Source organism: Streptopelia decaocto (assembly GCF_964273445.1).
Source record: "Streptopelia decaocto genome assembly, chromosome: 1".
Lineage (NCBI taxonomy): Eukaryota > Metazoa > Chordata > Aves > Columbiformes > Columbidae > Streptopelia > Streptopelia decaocto.
In genome coordinates, this window is record NC_138663.1 from 166,506,001 (window position 1) to 166,532,110 (window position 26,110).

General features: G+C 37.7%; 1 protein-coding gene across 13 annotated transcripts in view; it reads left to right on the forward strand.

Moving 5' to 3' along the window:
- The first annotated feature begins 459 nt into the window (after positions 1-459).
- RBM26 (RNA binding motif protein 26) overlaps positions 460-26,110 on the forward strand; it is a 65,006-nt gene continuing 39,355 nt past the window's right edge. For 9 of the 13 annotated variants that reach the window (XM_082050065.1, XM_082050074.1, XM_082050072.1 and 6 more), the window contains exons 1-11: positions 460-884; positions 13,357-13,475; positions 14,014-14,150; positions 15,036-15,124; positions 15,693-15,931; positions 17,596-17,856; positions 20,390-20,629; positions 23,265-23,432; positions 23,787-23,927; positions 24,694-24,805; positions 25,584-25,743. In XM_082050065.1, coding sequence (XP_081906191.1) covers positions 814-884; positions 13,357-13,475; positions 14,014-14,150; positions 15,036-15,124; positions 15,693-15,931; positions 17,596-17,856; positions 20,390-20,629; positions 23,265-23,432; positions 23,787-23,927; positions 24,694-24,805; positions 25,584-25,743 — 1,737 coding nt within the window. In that variant the 5' untranslated portion in view covers positions 460-813. The remainder of the gene's footprint in view (positions 885-13,356; positions 13,476-14,013; positions 14,151-15,035; positions 15,125-15,692; positions 15,932-17,595; positions 17,857-20,389; positions 20,630-23,264; positions 23,433-23,786; positions 23,928-24,693; positions 24,806-25,583; positions 25,744-26,110) is intronic. The other 4 variants (XM_082050067.1, XM_082050069.1, XM_082050066.1 and 1 more) reach the window with 4 other exon arrangements.

Consider the following 26,110-nt stretch of genomic DNA (forward strand, 5'->3'; position numbering starts at 1 on the left):
TGCCAGAACACTGGAACAGGCTGCCCAGGGAGGTTGTGGAGTCTCCTACGCTGGAGACATTCAGAACCCACCTGGACACCTTCCTGTGTAACCTCATCTAGGTGTTCCTGCTCCGTCAGGGGGACTGGACTAGATGATCTTTTGAGGTCCCTTCCAATCCCTAACATTCTGTGATTCTGCTTCCCCAGGGCGCGTTTCCCTCCCTTACGGCACTCTCCCGCCCACCCAGCAGGCCGGGCGGTCGCTCCCCCCTCACGGTGGGGCGGCGACGGGCGGCGTCAGGCTTCTCCTGGCCGCACTCCCGCACGGCTCTGCCCAGCACCGCCTCCCGGCAGCCCCCGCGCGCCGCTCGCTCTCGCGAACTCCTTATTCTCGCGGCAGCGGGGCGCCGCCATCTTACCTGCTCGCCCGCTCGCTCCGTCTGGCTCTGCGGCTGAGGAGAAAAGCGGGGCGGGCGGGTTGGGCGGTGTGTTTGGGAGCTGCGCTCTGGGCCCGCCGGCCGCGCTGCTCTCCGCCTGAGGCGGGGGGGAGAGGGGAGAACTGCGGAGCAGCTGGACCGCACTCCACCGGGCGAGGAGCGGCGAGAGCGGGGCCCGCAGGGAGCAGCCGCCGCTCGGCTGGTTCCGCCCCCTTCGTGGCGCTTGGGCCTCCGGCCCCTGCCAAGCGGCTTTTGCCGAACCGGGAGGCGGCCTCGGCGCGTGAGGGGAGGCGCGTCGGGAGCGGGGGTCCCGGCCGGCGGGGCGCTGCGGACCCCGCCGGCGCTGTTGGTGCGGCTGCTGCTGCCGGGGAGGCGGGGGGCCCGGGCCGCTCTGGATGGTGGTTAAAATGATCATAGAAAACTTCGAGGCGCTGAAATCCTGGCTCAGCAAAACGTTGGAGCCCATGTGAGTAGCCGCGACCCTTCCTCTCTCTCTTTCTCCCCCCCCCCCCCCAAATAAACCTTCACTTGGAAAAGACGGGGCTGCTGAGGGGCGGGGAACGCCGTACCGGAGAGGCCCGAGGGCCCGAGGACAGCCCGGGAGTTGCCTCCCCAGCGCCCTTCTCCGCTGGTTCTCTCCCCTGGGTTGCGTCGTTCCCCCGCTCTCTGTGGCCGTCCCCGACGGGGAGGTAGGACCGTCTTTCTCCGGAGGATGCAGCTTCCCCCCCTAGCGACTGCATTCGTCTTTCCCTTTGTAGCCCAGGGTGAGCGGGAGATGGTGTGTCTGCGTGTGCAGCTCGCTGTTCCCTGCTCTCAGCCCCAGTCGGGGCCAGGTTAATAGCCACAGCCTGTCCGATAACCCTCTCTGAGAGAGCTCGGGTGCCACTGGGACGTTTTCCAGGATCCTGGCATCTTCCCAGTAGCATTTTCCATAGACTCGTCCCACGTCGTTCTTGGTTGTTTTTGATATTTGTTACTCTCGTGTTTTCCTCCACCCGAATAAAAATTGCATCAGTAGAACACTTGGGAGTAAGAACCCCAGTGAATAATTTGCTTCTTTGTGAATACCTACTTGGCTTCTAAGCATAACATTCATGTGAGTAATTGGGGATCTTCTGCAAATAGTCCATGTTTTCCTTCTCTGAATTACATTTTAGTGGAAATGAGATGTGAACTTGGTTTTAAAGGTTTCATCTTCTGGAGGTGTGGTGTCTGTAGACATTTTAGATCAAAACATGCACTTCATTTGTAGTTCTGAAACACCATTATAACATTTCTGAATTAAATTGCTGGAGCTTGATCTGAGTCAGTAGAAGTAACAAATCTATTCTGGTATTAACTTTTCCTCTGAGATGTTTGGCCACTGTTGGTTTTACTCTGATGCTATCGAATGGGGAAAAAAAGAAGTCTGCTTTATGTCTTCCATGGCCATTAGTTAAGTATATATACGTACATGTATAGTTTTTATGACTTATGCTAAAATGAATAAGTTATAAAATGCTGGGACATTTTTAGGAGAACTTCACTGGTGTTTTGGCAGGGGGGCTACTGTTCTGTTTTTCCATAGGGCCTAATCCAAACCACAGGGAAATAGATGAGTATTGAACTTAATTTCAGTGGACTTAGAACTAGGCCTGCAGCAAATTACGCTGTGTGTTTTGTATAAAAGGTTTGACCCTTAAGACTATGATAAGAATTTTTTTATTTGAAAAAAAATACGTGTCTTCATCTTGTAAAGGTGTGGTTTTGGGAAGGTGGATTAATCTTCCTTTTGGGTCAATGTAAGGTGATATTAAAATAACAAAGGACATTGGTAAGGTAATATTAGAATAACAGAGTGCATTGTGTTCTGTGGTAATAGATCCAGCTAGTCCTCAGGTACAGAATGCTCCCTGTTATTCTCTGGATACATTCTTGCATGAATATTCTGCTAATGGCAATCAGCAGTTTGATGTCACTGTTGGAAAATCTTGTCATTTCCAAAATACATGTTGGTATTTTTAAATGATTAATCGTACACACTTTTCTCTTAGGTGCTCAGGAGCTGGAGATGGATACGTTAGCTTCAAAGAGTTTACAAGCAACATTTTAAAATTCTGTGAGATCTGGAAGTCGGCTAGTGGCGTTTTCAGGAGGGCTTTAGTTGACTTAAAAATCTCTATCCTGAGTAGATACATTAGGTTCTTTGAATTTTGCAGATCTTATCCAAAATTGATTTATATGTTTTTTTTCTACTCACTCTTGAATATTATGCATCGGGAGCTGAAGTTTGACTTTACCAGTACATAATAAAAGTTTCCTATTCACAATACAAGAATAATAGAAAAATTGCCAGATATTATTTAGCTGGAGGTCAGTGTGGTTCTTCAGTCATTCTCCTCAAGCTCATTAGCGATGTGTTGTAGTAACTTGTTTTTCTGGTAACAAACTCGAGTTATTCAATGTTTCTCTGTTTTAATATTGCACCGTGATACCTGCTAGTGATAATAAGCAGTTAAAGGGTGAAATTGTGATTTTCAGCTTTTGTGATCAGCGCAATTTTCTGCTTCTTAGTACTGAAAGGACCAACGTATTTCTGTTAAGTTAAATATAGTGTGTGAGCAGTTTAAATGCATTTCTCATGCTGTAAAACAGTGTTGTGGGGAAGGGAATTGCTGTCCTGGAGTATGTTGAGTTCCCTGAACCTTTTACTTTGGGAGGAAACAAACCAACAGGGACTGTTAAATTCAGCTGTCATTCAGTTTTGTGCAGACTCCTATGTAACTGCATTATTCCAATAAATGTTGGAATCAGTGGGGAAGTATTATCGCTTCCTAGCAGTCAGATACTTTTGGAGCTGCTTCTGAAATTTGTGCCTACAGCCATAGCTTCTGGCTGTATGAAAATTTTAGTGTGCATTTACTTCTAAAGAAGTAAGTGTTGTTAGTGAGATATTAGCACAGTGAAGCCCTTGGTGCTGGTTGTCTGGAGGTGGTACCATAACTTGAAAATAATTTTTTACTTGTTTTTTCCTTTTAATGAAACAAAAAAATGTGCCAATATTTCTTTCAGAAACCTTTAATTGCAAGATAGGCATCTGAATTTCTTAACTAGAACAAAGAAAACACCACTGCATTAAACCATTACAGAGGTGTTGTCTCAGTAGTTTTAAGGTGAGAAGTGTATTGAAGAAGATACATAAATAAATTTTATACACCTGTCTTTAAGTCTGTATTTATGTGCTAGGTACCCAGAGCTGAATAGTTAGAACATGCTTAATTTTCGAAGTTACCTGTTTCCAAGTAGCTAGCAGTCTTTAATCAGGATGTATAGCTTGTTCCAAAGGCCATAACGCATGTGCTTCTGAAACATAATGTTTCAGAACTAGAAGATAGCAATATCCATAAAGCTTGTTTAATTTTATCATTAAGTTTCATCTTTAAACTATTATAAAGCATTAGCAAGAATGCTAACTTTTTAGTGTAATGAGACAAGTGTGTTATGTAATTGTATGGACTGGGCATAATTTGGTTGTTGGATTGCTTTCACATGGTGCCTTGGGGAAACACTGTTCATAATAGACAAGAAGGGGATGATGGAGAATTTAAGTTTTAGAATTCTTTGTTTGTGGTAGATTGTTGGGGTTTTGTTTGGTTTTCACTGCTCTAATGCCTTTGGCAAAGCCTTGGTGATTCTCCACGCAAACACTCCTTATCTGAGTTTACTCCTGTTGCAGTGAGGCGGGAACTGCAAATGCTGCCACGCTGGAGCACATCCATGGTCCAGCTCTGCTCAGGGCTTGTAATCCTCTTAGTAACTTTATACAGTTCTCAAAAGAGAGGCTGCTTTTATGGTTTTAGAACTAAGTCTTGGGCAGCTAAGTAAATATTCATAGGGAACCATTACAGATACATCTATGTGAATGTAATAGTGGTGTAAACGAAGTGGCAAGAGTACTTTTGGTGCTGAAGCTGCTCTGTGTTTGACTAGAACTGTCTTGTATGTTCAATTCCAGTCAGCTCTGTAAAGAAGGCATTTGTCAACAGTCTTCTTACTTCTTGCAAACAGCAGTATGCTTGTTATATACTTTTTCTTGGCCATGGCATGGATCCTGTAGAGTGTTTGAATATAATGTTAAATTTGGAATATAATTTTATGTCTGTCACTTCTAATTTCTGTACTAACAAAGTCTTCACTGAGCCATATCTCTTGTGATGAATTTCTTCTCTGTGAATCTGTTCCAGATCCTGTATAAACTGTGTAGATAATCCCTGCTGGAATAGCAGGATCTGGCTTGGCTAAGTTCCACACAGGGATGTCTTTTTCATTTTTTTCTTGAATTTCTTTGAATCTCTATCTGTGAAAAAATTAGCTCTTTTGTACCCGTGCTGCACTCGCCATTATGCCTTGTAAGACATTGTGATGTTCTCCCCCTTGCCCTAATTCTTTACAGTGGAATTTTTTCTTGTTTTTAATTACTTTGTGTAAAACAAATTTAATTAAAATCTGCTGGCTCACTGAATTTTACTTAAAACTTCATTAAGACTCCCATTTTTATTTTTTTTTTCCACTTTGCTGTATTTAAATTTTTGTGAAAGTTTGTTTATGTACTTAATCAGACTTCCAAGGAAGGTTTAAAAGTACCTGAAACAATGTTTATGCAGTATTTAGATATACCTCATAAAAATGGAAAGGTTTTCTGGATTGGTTAATTCTGTACATGATCATGGTGTTGTAACTGCTTCGTCAGAAGGAATAAAATACAAATTGTTTAAAGAATATTTTGAATATATTTATCATTGGAATATTGTATGGCAAACAGTCAGTATGCTCTGGCATTCAGTTATGCTGTCACTGTTCTATTTTTTGTTTGTCATTTTTTTTTCTTTGTTAAATTCATCAAGCTAAGCTTCTGTGTAAAAAATACGATTATAGAATCAAAATATTGATATTAAAGGTGTATTTGAAAGAAGAAAATAAAGATGAGAAAATTATTTCTGTTAAGGGACACCTTTCTTGTTCTTACACTGAACAGCAGTGAAATGGAACCCCTTGGCTGCATAGCAAGTCATAGAGACAGGGTTTTTGCTTTCTGCATTCTGTTGGACAACCAGCAAGCTGTCAGCCGTTCTCCCTCAAGAGAGCTCTCTTGAATGGAGACGGGGCATTTTAAGCTCCCGGTTACCTGTGGCACCTGTATGGACATGTCAGGTCTGAGTATCACGATAGCTATTGTAATGACATCAGTAACTTATGTAGCAGCAATGGAGACTGTCGGATTCCTCAATGTGTTTCTGTTACTTTAAGTACTGTTAAAAAGTTAATGTAAGTGAGCATTACAGGAGTCATCCTTCTCATCTACAGTAGTGTCTCAAGGTGAAAGTTAGGTCTTGCTGAATGAGTCTGACATTCATTTTACTTATCAAACACTGTTGCTTTTTATAGATCTTTTTTAGTAGCAACACAACAGAATGGTACAACTGCCTAAATTAGACTAGCTACTCTGCCCAATATGCAGTGTACATTTTTCTGAACCCACTCAGCCCTGCAAATACGAAGTATGTCTCAACCTTCAAACATAACCATGTCCACCTTGGTTAATGTCAAGGACTGAGCGGTAGTCTAGAGAAGTTTATGTATATATTAGTCTTTAGGCAACAAAACTAAACTCTGAAATTAGCTTGTAAATTCTCAGGATCAGAATATGACAACTGACATGCACCTACGTGTTATTTCCTTTACAGAAAGACCATTCACTGCCTGGAGGACTTGAGACATGCTTTTGTGGTTTCAATGTATTGTGGTAGTTTACATTTGTTAAGGAACTGGTTTCAGAACTTGCAGCACTGTTTTGGTCTCTACATTCATTTAAAAAAAAAATGAAGAAAAAAAACCCGTGCCTTATGTAGTTTCTTTCATGATTTAAGAAAGTAGTGTGTGCACACTAGCTTTATCTAAAATGAACTCGAGATTTGAGGGTCTTGGCATTAGTTTGAAATAAAGGCAATGAAAGATATCTGAAATGAACAAGCAGTGTCATTACAAGAAAACTTTATGGATATTTTTTTTTTTTTTTCTTCTGTCCTCACTCCTCTCCCTCCCCCAAGCAGAGCTTTTCCCCTAAGTGAGTAACCATGTTCATTTTGTGTAAACTGTCAGGTTACAGTTTGACAGTTTCATCATGGGATATATATATATATATATATATATTTTTTTTTTTTTTTTTGGTCAGATGGTGGAAAGGTTACATACCCTATAGTTAAACACTGCTTATGTGTATCTCCCTTTGGGAATTTGCATACATTAGCCAAACATTTTCACCAGAGGGTGGACTTGGAATACTAGTTTTGTTTTTTTTTTAATAGAAAAGTTTAAATCGAATGTATTTTCTGTGTAATAGTTGAGTTGTTGTCTAATAGCTGTAAAATTTAAACAGCAGTTTGTTTTGCCATGCCAAGGAGATTTTTAGCAAAATAAAAGATTATCCTCTTGTTACACTGATTTCTGTAGTGTTTACTACAGCACCATAGTACCACATCTGCACCAAATCCTGTAGATGCTACTACTAAAAAAATGACCAGAAAGAATTACTTTTTTAAGGCTATAGTTCAAAGTGGCTACTTATTAAGAACTCATTTAAATGATAAATTTGCAGCATGAGAAATTTCATAGCACTGGAGATATGGGGTTTCCTGAGAGGAAACCACCTGGATTTAGATATTTCAGACCTTTCCTCAAGCTAATTAGTTAATACTTTAGAAGACTTCAGCTTGGTATATATGTAGTATACATTGAATATGTGTCTTTATTCGCACTGTGCTCTGTCATGTTGGAAAAACATTATTTGAGGAAATCAGACTGGAGTAGAATAGGCAACATAAATAAGCTATTTAAATATGTGAGTTTTTCAGGTGTATTCTCATCAACTTCACAACTATCATTCTTGAGTCTGTGTGCCATTTTTTAATTCCTCGCTTGTCTTTCTCCTTGGTTTAAGAATTCACCAGGAGTTTGTTCTGGAGTTTTGTTTGCTGCCAGTGTGAGTATTGTAACAGGAGTTATAGTGGCTGTACATTCAGTATTTACTTCGTGGGGTGTTCAGGGCTCTGTTGGGGAGATAGGCCCAAAGTTCTCAGTTGGTTGCAGAATATTTAGTCCAGCAGAGGCTTTTAGATCTGCCTTCCCTTTTGATACTTTTTACCTTAAAAACACTCAAATAACAGCATGTTTTGTCTTTCATTTTAATATGTATTGTTGTACTGATGCTTAAACACATTCATAGGCACTAACCTGGCAAAATATGTCCTCAGTACACTGTATTCAAAGTTTGTGTTTATTTTTTCTCAAGACGTGAGAGATATTTATTGTATGCTTCTATTCAGTGTCTTCTAAAATGGTTCTTGTGCAGTATTTATGTACAAAGGTATTTTGCTGGTTTAGCTTATCTGCCTTGTTGAATTACTTTTAGCTGCTCTGGCGAAGTCTTTCTAAGTCAGTATAAGCTCTGTTGTTAACAAGGGGTTTTGTACGTACAACTATGCCAGTAACATTTTTTTTTTTTTGCAAACAACTTTAACATGTATTCCACATCCACTGAATTTCTAAGTTAAGGCTGATGCCTGTAATTGCCTGATAATTATAAAAATCAAAATGTGAGTATTGGAAACAGGTAGATTGAGTGGCTTTTGATGAATTGCAAAGTAAGCAATTAAATACTGTGCAGAGAACCGGGTCCTCTTCAGCCAAATTATTTCCCCCTTCTCAAACATTCATTATTTTAAAAGAAATATATATGGCTTAAATTTACTCATAACAACTTTGTCTTTCCTTTTCTGTTTTCTTTATTTGAAATGATAATTTCAAATAATGACTGCAAAACCAGATGAGATCAGAAGGATTTCGGAAGAGGGATTTTTGAACTCTTCTGTGAGGTTTGTTGCAGTTGTGTGCTCTTGCTCCTACAATTGACCAAAATATTTGACACGGTGTTACTTTGCTTTTTGAAGCTTTCCTCTGGTGGTTAACAGTTGGGGATATCCACATAACTCTCTGAAGAACATGTAGAGCTGTAGCAAGAGAGTTCTTCCATCTGCCTGTGTATTAACTACTGTTTATTAAAGCAAGATTACCAGAACATTCTTCCTTGTTTATTATAGAGTCGTAGTCACTGTATATTCTCTGACTGATACAGACTCTGCAAAAAAAGCATTACTAGAGGCAAAAACATTTAGCATTACTAGTTAGGAACATATATTGAGCAAGATGGTGTAAGAAAATAAGCTGTGGTGTTTAATTGTAGCAGGCCCTGGGATGTACTTGCTGCAGTAGAAATAAGTGCACATTGCTCGTGCCAACTGCTTTTTGTTTGTTAAAGAAAGCATGAAAAAGAAAACAGGAGGAGAAATTTATGGTATTACTGCTTGTAGCACACACCTACAAAAAGTTGAAGGGATGTAGATATAGGATTCAAAGTTGAGAAATGTTCATTTACATGTTTAAATGCATGTGAATGTTTTTCTAGTAGCCATATTATAGCATAAGAATGAAGTTATGTCTAAATTTGTCACATTTTTGACGTGTAGATTCCATTTATGCTCAGATCTGTGACATACTGCACCATGTTCAAGTTAAGCTAAGTATTCAAACCTGTACCTAATAACTGAAAGTGTGTGTCATTCAGTGAACACTAGACTTGAATTTAATTTTGAATGCTACTTACACTGTTTGAAATGTGTAGGTGGTATTCTGATTTTTCTTATTTTTCTGGATTGTCAGTTAAGGAACATGCCTTTATTAATCTTATAATCTGCAAGAATATGTCTTGATATATACTGTGTGATAAGTCCCTGTGCTACACAATATGTTTTGCTGCCATCAGCTTGCGTGCCTTTTCTGTTTTCTTTAAGGTGACATCACTTAATGAAACAACGTCATCTATCAGAGCATAAAATACAGGAGAGAGATTTAGAAATACTGATAAAACTAACTCAAAATGGGTGAAACATCTACATATGCGGAACAAAGATACAGCAAACATATTGCCTAATATTCACACACAGTGGCTACTATTCTGTAAGAAAATACTGTCAAACAGAAGAACATAAGACTTGTTTTATCAAAAAAGCTCCAGGCCCTTGTAATCCAAACTAGCAGATTGTGATTAAACCAAAGGATGGAGAATTTATAGACAACATTTCAGAATTCAGTTTGAATGAAAAAGTATAAAGGAATTGCTTTAAAAAGGGAGCTCTCCCCCAAACAAAACCATGAACAATAATATCCAGAATTCTAATAGCTATGAAGAACAGAAATTTTCCGGCAGACCTCCTGTATTCACAGTTCTGTGAAGTTTAAATACCTTTTTACTTCATGAGATCAGTTATTCCTCTCTTCCACCACTTTGGGTTGCTAGCAATTTAATTTTAGCATCATCTTTAGAAAAAAAAAAAAGGCAAAGCATTTTATAAGAGTCTGAAAAGCAGTAAAAGGTCAGACTATAACCTTGTTAAATCCATCTAAAATACTAGCTGGAGAAACAAGCATTGTCTTCACAGTAGTGTGGAGAAAACAGATCATTTGGTTTTTTTTTTTTTCAAGCTTTGAACAACAGAGATAGAAGGGAGACTTCTGTTTCAAGTCAGTAGATTGAAAAATAAGTCAGCCTTCAGCTGTGTAAAGATCATTAGCAGTTTCATTTTAAAAAGTGAAATCACATAAAATCATATTGTCGGTTTACAGAAACATTTTCTCCATCTCTACCACAAAATGGATTGTATTCATTATTGCTTAATTAGCATCAATTTGAAGTAATTTGCTTGTTAGTATTTTTTTTATAAATAGTATTTTTTGAATAGCCAAAATAAATACAGTTTTAACTTAAAAGCCTTCAAGTTCTTCCTGTTGTGTACTGGGGAATTTCTATACTGACATATTGAATAATAATAATAGAGGTCAGTACAATTTTTTGCATTGTTCACATGAGCTTGTATTGCATTCAGACTGATAAAGGACAGGACTGCCACAAGAGAAAGTGATCCTGTGTTTTGTGAATTAAAATTACATTTTATTTAGAATATTTTCTTGAGAGCATCTTGGAGTTGGGTGGATGGATTGAAATTCTGAAGTCATTCTGAGGTGGACAATATTGCAAAAATTTCCAAAATTGTCATTGGTGGGGAGGGAGGAAAGCGCCAGTTGTTTGTTATAGTTAAACAAGTTTGTTTGTTTGTTCTTTGGGTTTTGGGGGTTTTTGTTTGGTTTTTTTGTTACACCTTTTGGATTCTAGGTGGCTTTCCAGATGAGATTTCACATTTTTTACTGTGTTCATAAGAGAGGAACTAGTTTAAACTGAGTATGTGGTTGTTGTATAGCCACTACTGTAGGAGCTGAAGAATTAAAGTACATTGCAGTAGGTAACAGCAGTGGGTTTTTACCATACTTTTTTTTACACTAAATAATTTTGAGTGCATGTGTCATCATTTAAATCAGTAGTAGCTGATTTTGAACAGTGACAGCTGATGTGCATATTATCAGACGAGACCAGATTTGTGGAAATGGAAATAAAACAATTCAGCTTGTAATGTCTTACCTGATTTTTGTGGAGAATAGAAAGGAGAAGAAAAGAATTTAGAATTATCATATGAATAGTGTCCCCTCCCCAAAAAAATTCTTTTCCTGTAATGACTATAGATAGGTAATATGAAAATAGCATGCTAATTTTCTGAGTCATGATTCAGCATGAAACTGGGAGAGGACTGAAAATCTTCTGTAGTGACGTTGAAGTAGCACTGAGGAACCATAAAAAAGAAAAAAAAAAGAAATAATTTTATAAATTCAGGCATTGAGAAGTTACAAAATGCTGGTGTTTGGGCCTCCTGGGGGCTGTACTGGACAAGGACCCTCACTGCAGCCTCTGAGGAACACTGTTCAGTGTCAGGCTTCTAGCTCATCTGCTTGGATGGTGTGCTCAGGTGCAGTCTCAGAGACCGTGCTGTGCCACTGCTCTTGCTCTGGGAGGTTATTTATGTGCCTGCCTCCATGATGGCTTGGTGCTTGGACAGCATTTGCTTCTGAATAAAGAACTGTTAAATCTGAATGGGGGCAAACCAGACGTGATAGTGTAAGGAAAACAATTCGGAAGCATTTTCAACTGGTGTGCAATGTGTTTTTCGATTAACAGTATCTGTTCGCATTTTGTCAGTTTGGTGTGTGCGGGTTCTTTTGGAATGTAGACTTGATTGTGAGCTCCCATCTCCTGTATCTGTGAATAATGCAGGCTAATACAGCTCAAGTTGCTTTTACAGCATGAATTGAAATTCTGCTGTTACCTGCTTTCTAGAGGATGCTGAGTTATGTTTGAAGCTTTGACCTTTAACTTCAGAGCACTCTGTGCTGGGCCCAGGCTACCCAGAGGATCTCCTGAGAATGGATGCTGACGGATCTGCTTCCTTTGCCCAGTGGATGTGTTTGCACAGAGGGTGTTGCTTGCTGTGCCGGAGTTAGCTTCTTTGGAGAGAGGAATTAGGGAGCCTGATATGGGGAAGGATTTGGTTTCTTCTGCCCAGTGTCTAAAACATACTTCATTTAAATGATTGATGTTCATATTTGTAATTAAACTTCAGCATTGAAATGTCACTTGGTTAAATGTGGAAGACATTGAGGAACTGCAGTTTTATTCCATCATTGTGACTAGTGGACCTCTGTGCTGGAACAGTATTTGCATGATATTCATATTTGATGAAGCTCCCTGACCACAGTTTGATTTACTTCTCAGTTATTTTTGCTAGAAGTCTGTACAGTTAGGATGCATCAGTGCAATTTTTTTCCACTTGTAGTTTTTTAAAACACTAGCATTAACTTGGGTCACCACTAAAGCCAGCTGTTTGTATCACATGATCAGCGTGTGTGTGTTAAATCCTGCCCAGTTCTGTGAGGTCTGAGGTCTTCCTTTGGTTAGTGCTAACTAATGGGATTAAATGGTTTAACAAAATGCTGCTGTTCTACCTGATAAACCATTTTCTAACCATTTCATTAGTTACTGTTTTTGCATTATGAAGTGTGAAATGGTTTTCTGCAGTGTTCTCACTTGCTTTGGCAGGTTTTACTTTTCAAGACCACTACAAAGTTCATTGTCCATTACTATTCATGAAACATAAAAAAGCTATATCAGTTAAATTAAATAATGTTCTACTTAATGTGGATATACAGCTTACTCTGTTCCAAGTTCTTTGTTGATGTGCATGAGACCATAGGTTTTTACACTGAAGTGCTCCATACTTAAATTGATTGAATTTAGATGCTGAAAACAGAAAATGATCCCCTAAATTTCGCTGCATTGTCTGTGTACTTCTTACAGAGGTTTCCATGATAATATTGTATGAACACTTTCCTTAGACTTTCGAAATTAAGATTTTTCAGTTAATCTGCTTTTTGTGGTGTTCATATGTAGTTAGTAATAAGATTCTTTAAAAACACATTTAAGCGAAAGAGTCTCTCTGAGAGTCTGAATCTTTTTATAGCATAGATCACTTCTGCAGTGTCACTGTATTCATTTGTATTTAGGTAGACTGACTTTTCCCCACTAACAGTCACTTAGTGTTACACTCAGAATTACTGATTTAAAAATTGAGAAATTATGGAAGTATCTGTTGTATTTGTAATCGTTTTTAAGACTATTAGGCAGCAGAGCTGTTTCATTCTAAAGTTCTTTCAAGTTTGCGATGAGGTGCTCTGTAGAATATTGTTTGGAAATATTCTGCTTCTCTAGAAAAGAAAGGTGATGCTTAGTGATCTTACGTATCTGGACTCTAAAAACAAAAACAACCAACCTTGAGTGTTTTTCAGTTACTTTGACAGGAAATGTTTTAGTTCTCTATATGTATTGGCCATACCAGTTTAAGACATTAACTTCTGTAATGTAATTGCTGGTTTTTTTTTTTTTTTAATTAATGTATTTGCAGATGTGATGCAGATCCATCTGCCCTAGCTAAATATGTTCTGGCTTTGGTAAAGAAGGATAAAAGTGAAAAGGAACTGAAGGCATTGTGTGTTGATCAGCTGGATGTATTTCTTCAGAAAGGTATGGACTTTGTCATAACAGTTAAGCTTGAGTAAAACGTCTGTCTTGTTTAGTTCATTCAAATAATCTTTTACCATAGAATTGTGTGCTTATCTCTTTATTAGCTTTGTTACTTTGAAATATGTAATTCAATTTTAGTGAAGTACTTTGTTTTAAAAAACATACATAGCACAATATGCATATATGCTTTGTGTCTGTTTGTATTCCTTGGAGAGAATTATGAATGTTAAGAGTTATTGCCAGAATTAGAAGTGTTGGAGCACTGTATATATTGCAGAAATATTTTTCCAGATACTTTATTAAGAGTCATCAAATAATTCAATGATTTTAACCTTTATGAAACATTGTCATTGTTGACATGTTTCTTGACCCTGTAAATATCCTTTTTAAATATAAAATTATCAGCTGAGTATTTAAAAATAATACTCTTCATTGTTTTAACTTCTTGGTAGATGTTGATTTGAAAAAATATTTATTTTTAAAGCAAATGTTAACTGAAGTTTTGAATAATGGATATTTGTACACTCTCTACTTTTAGAAACTCAGATATTCGTGGAAAAACTGTTTGACGCTGTGAATACAAAAAGCTATCTACCTCCACCAGAACAGCCATCATCAGGAAGCCTGAAAGTAGAATTTTTTCAGCACCAAGAAAAAGAGACAAAAAAAGAAGAGGTAGGCATTGATTTTATTTTAAATGTATGTCTTTTTTCTTCTTCTGTGTAGTTTGCTTATGTGGTTCACCTTCATTGTGCTTATTATTTATTTATAAAAGTTCCCAAGCTTATACTACAGCATTAAAATACATCAGAAGATTTGTGCCTAATATGTTCAAGTACTGCTGCACAATTTTTCACATCATAAGTGGGTGCTTCAAAGGTAAACCAAAGTGGTTCTGACTAAGGAAATGTAAATAATGTTACTGAGTATTGTAGGCGTTGCAGTACAACCTACATTAGTTCTTTGCTCAGGATTGCTGTTGCAGTTATGCTGCCCTTTAATTCAGCATAAATCCAGGCTGCTGTTCCAAATGGCAGTCCTCATTCCTCCAGCTGCTTGATCTAAATAACATCCTTATTATGAAACAAGTGTTTATGTTGTTCTTTGAGCCAGAAGAGTAGGTTTGTCCTTTTCAACAGCAGCCTGGGTTTGGCAGCATGTAGATGTTTAACTGTGATCTGAACCAGCTAACCTGCTGATGAAGAAAAGACCTTACTGTGTGAATTGTTGAACATTCATGTCTCATCAGATCTGTCCTTCCATCTTAGCATGGATTTTTGTCCACCTGTAGCAAAAGCAGATGTATTTTCAGTGCAGCACAATAAGGATTGCTTATGCTGCTTTATTTTCTCCCACTTTGTGCTTTGAATATTCCTAGAAATAGAAATCTAATGTTATGAAGATTCTTTAATTGTATTAGACACAAAAATGTTGTTTCAGTTCAGTGTTATTGCTGACTTTGCTCAGCATTTTGAAGTTTTTGTTGTTATTTGATGGTGCAGAAATCTTTATTTAATAGTGCACTCACGTTTTGATCTAATGTATATACTATAAATTCAGATAGTTAAAGAGGAAGAACGAGAGAAAAAGTTTTCTAGAAGATTAAATCACAGTCCTCCTCAGTCAAGTTCTCGCTACAGAGATACCAGGTAATGACTTTTGTTTAACCTCTTGTACTGTATCAGTAATTAGATGGATTTGGATTTTTATAGTGTTACTAAATTATTTCCTTTCTGTATGGTCACCTAATAAGCCTAAAAATAAGACTTCTATATGTGTGTGGTTAAATTGTGAGTATATAAGTGGCAGTGTAAACAGTTTCTAAGTTGTGTATAACTATCACTTTTGAGTTTTATGATGCATTTTTGTTATATTAAAATTTGTTATATTACAATTACTCTGTTCATTATTGGGACTGGATTGTGATAATTTTAATTTAGAAACCTTTTTACTGTTTCCAGTTTGGGGAAGGTGCACTATTGTGCAGAAAAAGTGTTTTACACACATTTTAAAATCCTAGGGATGGTAAAAGTAGAATGCATAAACCAAATAAAATAATTTAAAAAAACTTCAAAGAAGAAAGGAAGTTGTATAGATTTCATTTATAGTTTTTCTCTAGTTTTCCATTGCTGTTACTTTTAAGTTTTTAATGGTAGCTAAGATTTTAAAGTGAGACTCCATAATTCTTGTAATTGACCTACAACATTGCATGTTTAGAAGCCGTGATGAAAGGAAAAAAGACGAACGTTCTCGAAAGAGAGATTATGACCGAAATCCTCCCAGAAGAGATTCCTACAGGGATCGATACAACAGAAGAAGAGGGAGGAGTCGGAGCTACAGCAGGAGTCGAAGTAGAAGTTGGAGCAAAGAAAGATTGCGGGATCGGGATCGAGACCGGAGCAGAAGCCGGAGCAGAACACGAAGCAGAGGTACCAACAGTTGGTCTCTGAAACACGGTGAATGTTGCCTACAAAATTTAGACACTAAGCTTAAACACTGTTCACGTTGTACCAAAATTTCCTCTATTGTTCTTGTATCTTTGTCAAAATTTGGTTTGGTTTTCTGTGGAAATAAGGCTTTTGTGATCATGTTTCAGTGCTTGTTTTCCACTCTTCTTTAATACCTTTGACTGTGCTGGCCACTTCTAAGCAATGTTGTAAGAGGGGCAGAAAAATCTAAGTTAAGGGCATTTCATTAAGGTTTAGGAAACTCAGAGTCTTGTTTGGGAAGATACAGAAATTAATACCCACTCCTTGGTGTCACAGGCAAGGACTGACATTATTACAGTAAATGTTTGCATTTGCAAATGTATCTGTAGGACTTAAGGCTTCAGTAAAGTAGTTTTTTAAATTAAGCTTTAAAAACAGAGCTGGATGTTCAGCTGAAAAGAGTGGGTTTTTTTCCCCCAGTAGTTGTTATTGATAAATTGAAAAAGAGCATTGAGAGTAATTTTATAATCTCTTCACTGTGTTTTAAACAAAGTAGAGGTAAAAAATTAGTCTGATGTAAGTCTCCTGTGTATTATTTTCTTTCTGTAGAATGGGCCTTTCTAACTCAGCCTTAAAAGTAGGAATGTGGAGTTTCTGAGAGTAGTCAAGCAGATATTTTCCAAACAACTTATGAATGAGGCAGTTAATTAGCATATGGCTGTTTAACTAAAATATTACAATGTGATTAAATCTTAATTCAAGGATTATTTTACATAAACTGCAATAGTAATATAGACAATATAGTGAAAGCTTTGTTTCTTTTTCTAAGCACATTAAGGAAAGTATGGTTTGCGCACAATTACCTACTATCTTTAAGACATTTTTATTAATGTTCCTTTGACGGGGGGTTGTTTAAGTCTACTGATCTATCTCATGAGGGAATTCTTCTGTCTTAATCTGGATACTTACTGTTTATTTGATGGTAATACTAGAAAATTCGTGTAACAGCTTGTATGTATTCAGAATAAAAGGTCATGTCACTGCTATATCTGGTCACTCCAGTCACGTCAAAGCAGGTAAAATGAAGATAAACAACTTGAAGATATAACAGTTACAGTGTCTTGAAGCATGAAAGATGTGTAACTTTTGTAATATTTTCAAGTGGTGGCTATCTTTTTCTTGCCTATTGTTTTTCTATATTCAGAATAATTTTCTATCTGAAATTCTTAGAATAAACATAGCACTACAGAAGATGTACTCTGCTTGAAGTTAAACAGGGTTTCTGCTGTATTGTGGGTATAGCTGTTATTAAAATAGCCCAGCAGCTGACTGTGTACTTTTAAGGTGATTATTTTTCGGATTAAACCTTTGGAATGAAGGATCCTGGAATAATTGAGGTTGGAAGACACCTCTGAAGGTGATATCTTCCAACACCCCTTCTCAAAGCTGATAAACTGGAAGAAGTTGCTTAGCACCCTGTCCAGTTGGGTTATAAATAACTCTGAGGGTGGTGACTCTACAGGCTCTCTGGGCAACCTGTAGAATGTTTCAATTATCATTTTTATATTTTGAGTTGAACAGGTGTGGAATAAAGATACTTATGTAGCTTAGTGGCTGTTTCTGGAGAAAAGGTACAGAAGGAATCATCCAGTGTAACTATGTTTTTTTGGTTGTATTTTTTTTTTTTACAGATAGGGATCTGGTAAAGCCAAAATACGATATGGATAGAGCAGATCCATTAGAGAACAATTATACTCCAGTTTCTTCTGTGACAAGTATTTCATCCGGCCACTACCCTGTCCCTACACTGAGCAGCACTATTACTGTTATTGCTCCTGCTCATCATGGAAATAACACTACTGAAAGCTGGTCAGAGTTTCATGAAGAGCAGCTGGACCACAACTCCTATGGAAGACCTCCGCTGCCAAAGAAACGCTGTAGAGATTATGATGGTAAGTCTGTATTTTTTTCAATTGGTTCCTGCAACTCTGATTGGTCCCTTTCTGAAAAGACCTTTCTTTTCTTAATTTCCTCCAGTACTTTTTTTTTTCTGTTACACAATTCTTGAATCCGTATTTCATCTCACTTTTTATTAATTTAGCTTGTAGACAGCTTTCTTTATTAGCGTTTTTATTGATATTTCAGTTACCAGAATTATTTTATATAGATGAAAAATAATGTATATTAAAAATTATTTTTAAAAATCCAGTTTTACCCAGTTTTTCTGTCTTGTGTTCAAGCCAAATACTGTATTTCAGAGTTCTGACCATGATTAGCACCTTACTGACCTCATAATTTTTTTTTTTATTCCATCCAATCTAAGAGAAATGTCTAGACCTGCAACTTCCCAGGCTCACGTTAACCCATTTGTTCCATGTTTCTTGAAATTGAGTGGGTTTTTTTGCTTATCTGTGTCTTAAGCTATCATTTTGCATGTCTTGTGCCAAAATCCACGCAAGGTGCTGCGTCAGTTGGCAGTGAATTAGCTAAATTCAAGCCAGTCGACTTGTTAGCTCAAAAGAGTTTAAATTTCCCCCTAAAGTTTTTCCTGAGGGTTTTTTTTGTTGTTGTTCTTGTTGTATCTCACAATGATGAGTTTAAGATCTAGGCCAGTTTACATTCAGAAGGCTGATTAGAATAATAATGTGATTTTAGAATCATAATATGATATAATAATGTGATATTAGAATAATAATGGGAGGCTGAGCTCTCAAGTGTTGGCAGAGTTGTGCTAGTGGAGAATAGCTTTGCCAATATATGTCATAGTATTGTGAAGTGAGTAGAGTTGTGAAAGTGTGCTTTCATTTTGAAGTTTTCTTCTAATGCAAGCTGAGATGCAGAATGTTGTGTCATGGTCTCCCAGCTTGACAGTTTTTTTAGAAAGGAACAACATGTGCAGGCTAACATACTTTTGAAAAAGTATCTCCAGACATGACACTGAAACTTCGTATCTTTTAACAGTCTGTTATCTGTAACAGCTTATTACTTCCAATTTCTGAGTATGAAGCAAATGGTAATGTTGGAAAACAGCGATATAGTTGTCTTCAGAGTTTTACTGTTGTGGTGCTTGGTTTTCTTTCCTTACATCTCTGTTACTGAAATCTTTCAGAAGATGTCTCTTCTGCTTGCTTTTCTCCTGGCTGTTTGTGTCTCTATAATCTCACATCTCTCTTCAGTGGCTAGCTGGTTCCAACATGGGTGCTCTTCTTTACTGTACTTTCACATTTTCTATTTGATCCTCTGCAGAACTTGTGGTTTTCCTTAACATTTCAATTTAATATGTTCTGTAACTCTTCCTGAAGGTGAGGTAATGCAGACTACTTTTCAGCATCAGGTTTTGAGGAAGGAGACACTCTGCTTTCTTCCTCTTTTACCAGAAGATATTTTAAACTTTTACCCCCACATTGTATTGTATATTTTTTTTTTTTTGTTTGTGGGGGCTGTTCCTAAACAGTTAATTGTAGAATGGTTGGTATTGGAAGGGACCTTTAAAGGTTGCCTTGTATAACCTCCTGCAATGAGCAAGGACATCTTCAACTAGATCAGGTTGCTCAGAGCCCTGTCTAGCCTGGCCTGGAATGTCTCCAGGGATGGGGCATCTACCACCTCTCTGGGCAACCCCATAGTAAAAAAACTTATTTTTTATATCTATCTTAAATTGATTCTGCTTTAGTTTAAAACCATTACCCCGTGTGCTATGCTACAGGCCCTACTAAAAAGTCCGTTTCCATCTTTCTTACAACCTCCCTGTAAGTACTGAAAAGCCCAGTAAGGTCTCCCCAGAACCTTCTCCATGCTGAACAACCCCAACCCTTTCCTCCCAGGGGAGGTGTTCCATCCCTCTGATCATTTTCATGGCTCTCCTCTGCGTTCGCTCCAGTATTTTACTTGCTTGTAGACTAAGTGAATGCATATTTTTTTATGTATATGTACATAATTAATATTTACATATGTATGCATAGAGACACATTTACAATACATGTATAGGTAAACAACAAAAAATTTTGCTCTTGCATAATCACATAGTATGACAAAATATTCTAATTCTTCCTGAAATAATTGCAGAGGAGAAAAAAGTGGAATGAATTTTCTCATGTTAGAATTTTATAATATTAACTTGTAACTTTAATAGGGGTTTCTCAGTCCCAATATCTGCATTTTTACTTCGAAACACTGTGGTTTTGTTAATGTGATAACACCCAGATTTCATTCTTTGCTTTCACATTTTGTTACAATTCAATGCAGAATTAATTCTTCAAGAAAATCTCAGTCCTATATTTAATCTGCTAGAATGTAGCTGCAGTCTTGCTGTGTGCTGACTGTTAAGGTAAATGGTCAATTTAATGTGCTAATATAAATTTTTGTTGATATGAAGTTCCTAATGTACGAACTGTTGCATTACACATAGATAATCTCTAATCTACTCTGAATCAAACTACAGCTGTTGAATACTAACAACAATTCTTTTTGGTTTTGCTTTTTCAGAAAAGGGTTTCTGTATGAGAGGAGACATGTGCCCTTTTGATCATGGAAGTGATCCAGTAGTGGTAGAAGATGTGAATCTTCCTGGCATTCTGCCTTTTCCAGCACAACCTCCTGTTGTTGAAGGACCACCTCCTCCTGGACTTCCTCCTCCTCCACCCATTCTGAGTCCTCCTCCTGTTAACCTTAGACCTCCAGTGCCACCACCAGGCCCCTTGCCACCTAGCCTTCCACCCGTAACAGGTAATTAAAACCTATTTTTTTAGTAGAAAAGCCTGGATGTTACTTGAGTTGCATGCATGGCACAAAGCTGTTTTAAGAATGCCAGCTATATTTTAGGAAGTTTTACTGTCTTCTACTATGGCATACCTTACCCCAAAATATTTTTAATAGTAATTGTTGCATAGTTGATTGTTGTAAAATTTGCATATTAAATGTGAATCTTGAATATGAGATAATATTTTAGTTGTTTAAGCAAAAGCATGGCATGGCAAAACTCAGTTCCTGGACTTCTGTAGGAGAAGTTGTATTAACTTCTTAGTGTCTGAGGGAAAGGCTGTGGATGTTGTCTTCCTAGACTTTAGTAAAATGTTTGGCACTGTTTCCCACAACATTATCGTGCAGAAGCTGGCTGCTCATGGCTTGGACTTGTGTACTCTTCACTGGGTAAAAAACTGTCTGGATGGCTGGGTGCAAAGGGTTGTGGTGAATGGAGTAAAAGCCAGTTGGCGGCCGGTCACAAACAGTATTCCTCAGGACTCAGTAGTGGGGCCAGTTCTGTTTAATCTCTTTATCAATTATCTGGATGAGGGGATTGAATGCACCTTCAGTAAGTTTGCAGATGACACCAAGTTGGGCAGGAGTGTTGACCTTCTGGAGGGTAGGAAGACTCTACAGAGGGATCTGGATGAGCTAAGGCAAATTGCATGAGGCCAGGGTCCTGCGCTTAGGTCACAAAAACCCCAGGCAGCACTACAGGCTTGGGGAACAGTGGCTGGAAAGCTGCCTGGTGGAAAAGGACCTGGAGGTGTTGGTTGACAGCCAGCTAACATGAGCCAGCAGTGTGCCCAGGTGGCCAAGAAGGCCAACAGCATCCTGGCTTGTATCAGGAATAGTGTGGCCAGCAGGACTAGGGAAGTGATTGTCCCCCTGTACTTGACACTGGTGAGGCCGCACCCGTGTTCAAATCTTGTGTTCAGTTTTGGGCCCCTCACTACAGGAAAGACATTGAGTTGCTGGAGCAAGTTCAGAGAAGGGCAATGAAGCTGGTGAAGGGTTTGGAGCACAAGTCTGATGAGGAGTGGTTGAAGAAACTGCAGCTGTTTAGCCTGGAGAAAAAGAGGCTGAGGGGAGACCTTATAACTGTCTACAGCTACCTGAAAGGAGTTTGTAGCATGGAGGGTGTTGGTCTTTTCTCCCAAGTAACAAGCGATAGGACAAGAGGAAATGGCCTCAAGTTACACCAGGGGAGGTTGAGATTGTTTATTAGTTTAAAAATGTCTTCACAGAAAGGGTTGTGAAGCATTGGAACAAGCTGCCTAGGGAAGTGGCTGAGTCACCATTGCTTGAGGTGTTTAAAAGACATGTAGATGTGGCACTTAGGGGCACGTTTAGTAGTGGACTTGGCAGTGTTAGGTTAACAGTTTGACTTGATGGTCTTTGAGGTCTTTTCTCATCTAAATGATCCTATAATGCTATGAAACTGACTACTGATAGCGAAGAATGGAGAATCCTGGAAACCACAGATAATTGGCTTTTCATTTGTAATGCTGAAGAATTCATGACCCCATCAAATTTACACCTGAAAATATGTCATTTGCAATTGATTTTGAAACTAAACCTGTAACTAAGAAAATTCTCCATCTTTTTTGCTCTTTCATTGAAAGGTACTTTGGCTCACATACTAAAACTTACATGAAGACTTGTGTGCCTGGCTGTCAATCATAGAACAGCAGCTTAGTATTCAGTTCTCTTCTGTGGTTTAAAAACTGTTATAAACATTTTTATGTTAAAAACTGTTTAAAACTGTTTTATGTCATTATTCCTTGCTCTCTTTTTTTAATTAACTTAGATATCCCACTTGGTAAGATTAAAAAACAGTTTATATTTTATGTTTCTTGAAAGTTTCTTAAACTGTGTTCATTTCCAGTTGATAGTATATTTAAGTATGAACTGAACTTATGTGTTTCACTTAGTAGAGAGAGTAACTGTATTGCTGGGATGATCAGTTCTGCTTCACCTGTTATTTCCAGATGTGTGTGGAAAGTCCAAATATGTGACTTTGTATCTTTTTCCAAAACTGGTTTTGCCAATGATTAAACTGAAGGTCAGTCTTGACTGCTCCACTCTGCAAGTGTCACATTACCTGTTGTAAAAAAAAAAAAGTCAAAACAACCAAACAAAAAAACCCCTCACTTTTAAGAACGATCTCTTTGACTTTCTACTGGAGCTATAGGTATCTTCTTGGGTGTTTGGAAAAAGAATTTCAATAAAGTTAGTTACTGTAATCATAAAATATTTTTGTTATATGCTCTTAAAAATAGAATTTGTTTCTTTGAGGGAGTTTTATAGAGCTTTAAAGATCTTCTGGTGGTCAAGATGAATACTGGCTTAGCAGTTAAATTTTGCTTATAGAAAGGAAGTGTTTGGAAAAATGTTAAACTACTTGAATGCTTTTCTCTGTAATCTAAGTTCTTGGTCATTTGCTGGTGGGGATGTTTTCATATGAATGAATGATACAGCACTGTGTACATGCCCTCTCACCTCCTTTTATTAAAATAGCCTTAAAAACATTTCAGGTCACATTCCTTGTAAGTTGAGTGTAATGTAAGTCTAGTGGATAATAAATGAGTGCCACGATTTGCTTTGTTTTTGACAGGACCACCACCTCCACTTCCCCCATTGCAGCCTGCTGGCATGGATGCTCCCCCAAACTCAGCAACTAGCTCAGTTCCCGCTGTTGTTACAACGGGTATTCATCACCAGCCGCCTCCTGCTCCACCCTCTCTTTTTACAGCAGGTGTAGTACTGAGGCTTTGCCCACAAGGTTTGCTAAATAGTATAACATTGATTCATATTATACTGTACTTTTTAGATATTATAATTTTATAGTTTGGGAGAATAAGTTTATATTATTTAGACTGTGACAATAATTTAACACTCTTTTTTTCTAACTTAGATCAGGACAGAAGTAAAATTTGTGTGTAAAATGTAAATCTTGACAATGGAATAATATTTTCACTGTGTTTAAGCAGGAAACTTGGCATGAACGTTTTTTAGGATAGTGGTTATAGAACTCTTCCATTGTAACTCTATCTTGCAATTAAATGGAATGTTATATTTGAAACCTTAGGGGTTTTAACTGCAATTTATTTTAATTAGACAATTTCTTTGTTACCAGAAACGTATGACACAGATGGCTATAATCCAGAAGCTCCAAGTATAACAAATACATCAAGACCTATGTATAGACATAGAGTACATGCCCAAAGACCAAATTTGATAGGACTCACGTCGGGTGATATGGATCTACCACCCAGAGGTACACTCTCAAAGCTATACTTAATTAGTTCATCTCGTTTTCTTACATTAATGCAGATTGAGGCAGTTTTCAGAGAAGGTAATACTGAAAACACTGTATTTTTTAAAGTCTTCTGGAGTTAAGAGAAGTTAAATTGAATAACAAATTATGCTTATAGTTGTTTTGTGTGTGTTTTTACAGGTAAAATGAAATTTCTTGCTAGAGTATTGCACGGTTAATACTTGACTGTGATAACTGGTCACTTTGTACAATTTTTTTTTAATGTGGTTTTACTCTGTCTCTGTTGGTGTATTTTCAGTGAGCAGTCCCTCTTTATGATTCCCATTCTTCAGCAAGAGCCAGTCCTCTCCTACCCGATCCCTAAATCTTGCCTCCTAGGTGTTAGTGCTCTGGAGTACCGTACATTTCCTATCATGAGCGTTTTTGTGTATGCCATCTAATAGTGGAATGGAGGTGTGAACAGAAATGTTGTGGGTTTCCAAGCGTTGTATGGGACATGGTGAATCAGTGAGTGCAGTCATCTTGAGGCAGATGCCTCTTTTGTTTTCCTTTTGCATGACATTACTGTGACAAAAAAACCCTATTATCTATTTTGATCTGTCACAGCATCTGTTGGTAGATAAGAAAAGTTTGTGACCAGGAATTGATCCAGTTTGAGCATTTAAAATAAACAGTTGTGCTTTCCAGTGCAAATTGAGAGTACCTTTTTATAATCAAATACATAGAAAATACAAAAATATTATAAAATCTTTTTGTCTGTTTACAGAAAAACCTCCCAATAAAAGTAGTATGAGAATAGTGGTAGATGCTGAATCCAGGAAAAGAACAATTGGTGCAGGGGATGGTGGAGTTCCTACAAAGAAGACTTGGTTTGACAAGTGAGTGCTCATTAACACAAGATTAACTTAATAGTTGGAATTTTGTGCAGCTCTTTTGTGTAATCTGAAGCATATATAAATCTATATAAATTGCAAGCAAGTTAAACTGTGAATAACCTGACTGTACTAAAGTAAATCTCACAGTAGTGTGGTCTGTATTTGACTGTCTTCTCTCAAAGGCAATACAGAGATAACAGAAGTTGATTTGAAGTGATACCAAGATCTACTCCTTGAAATCTGTAGTGTTGTAAAAAACAGAGAAGCTGCAGTGTGATTATCGTTAGGGCTGACTGATTTCAGTTTTGAGATGTGAATTGTATCATTGCTATTTTGGATTGAGTTGTCAGGTATGTTACTGACAGAAAATATAGGGTGCAGTGCTTAGTGTCCAGATATACTGGGGATTTTAAGAGGTTACTGGGACTGAGGAGAGCCTTGAAGTAAGAGTTACTGCAAACATTAGTGGGGAGATTCCATGGAATAGTTGAGGAATAGTTTTTGGAGAGAAGCAATGTAGAAGTCAGGGCTTACCAACACAAGCATCTTATTGTGAATTATGGATTTATATGCTGGGATATGCTTGGGAGTATTGGTGGGGAAAACTGCAGGTATATGGGCCTTTGTCCAGTACTCTTCTACGCTTCTCTAAATTTACATTTTTTTTAAGTCTGCAGATCTTTCTGTCTGTGTTGCAGATGCTCCTATGCAAGCATATATAATTTCACATGGTGTTTTTTAGCTTGCTATGGATTTCTGGCTTGATTTTTATTTGTTGCAGGCAAAATTTTAACAGAACAAATAGTCCAGGTTTCCAGAAGAAGGTGCAGTTTGGAAATGAAAATACAAAACTTGAATTGAGGAAAGTTCCCCCAGAACTAAATAACATCAGCAAACTTAATGAGCACTTCAGTAAGTTCGGAAACTTAGTCAACTTGCAGGTAAGAGTCAACGAAAAGAAGGCAGTATGCTTTGACTTAACGATAGAGGTAGCTGCTAAAAGGAGAATGCCAAATGTTTTATAGCTGTTTCCCTGAAGGTGTTCTTATTATTTTCCTAAGTTGTTTCTTAAACAAGATTTCATTGTTTTTTAATGGAATTGTCATTGAAGAAGCAGAAATGAAATGTTCTAGTCTTCTTTTAATTTTTGAACAAAAGTTTCCTTACAGATAAGACTTCTAAGATACATTGTTTAAAACACTGAAAATTGATTGGAAGTGTTTTTCCTCCACCCCTTTTCTCAAGTTTGGACCTGATATCATAAACCCTCTGTATTTTTTAGATAAATTGGGAGTACAGAAGACCTGT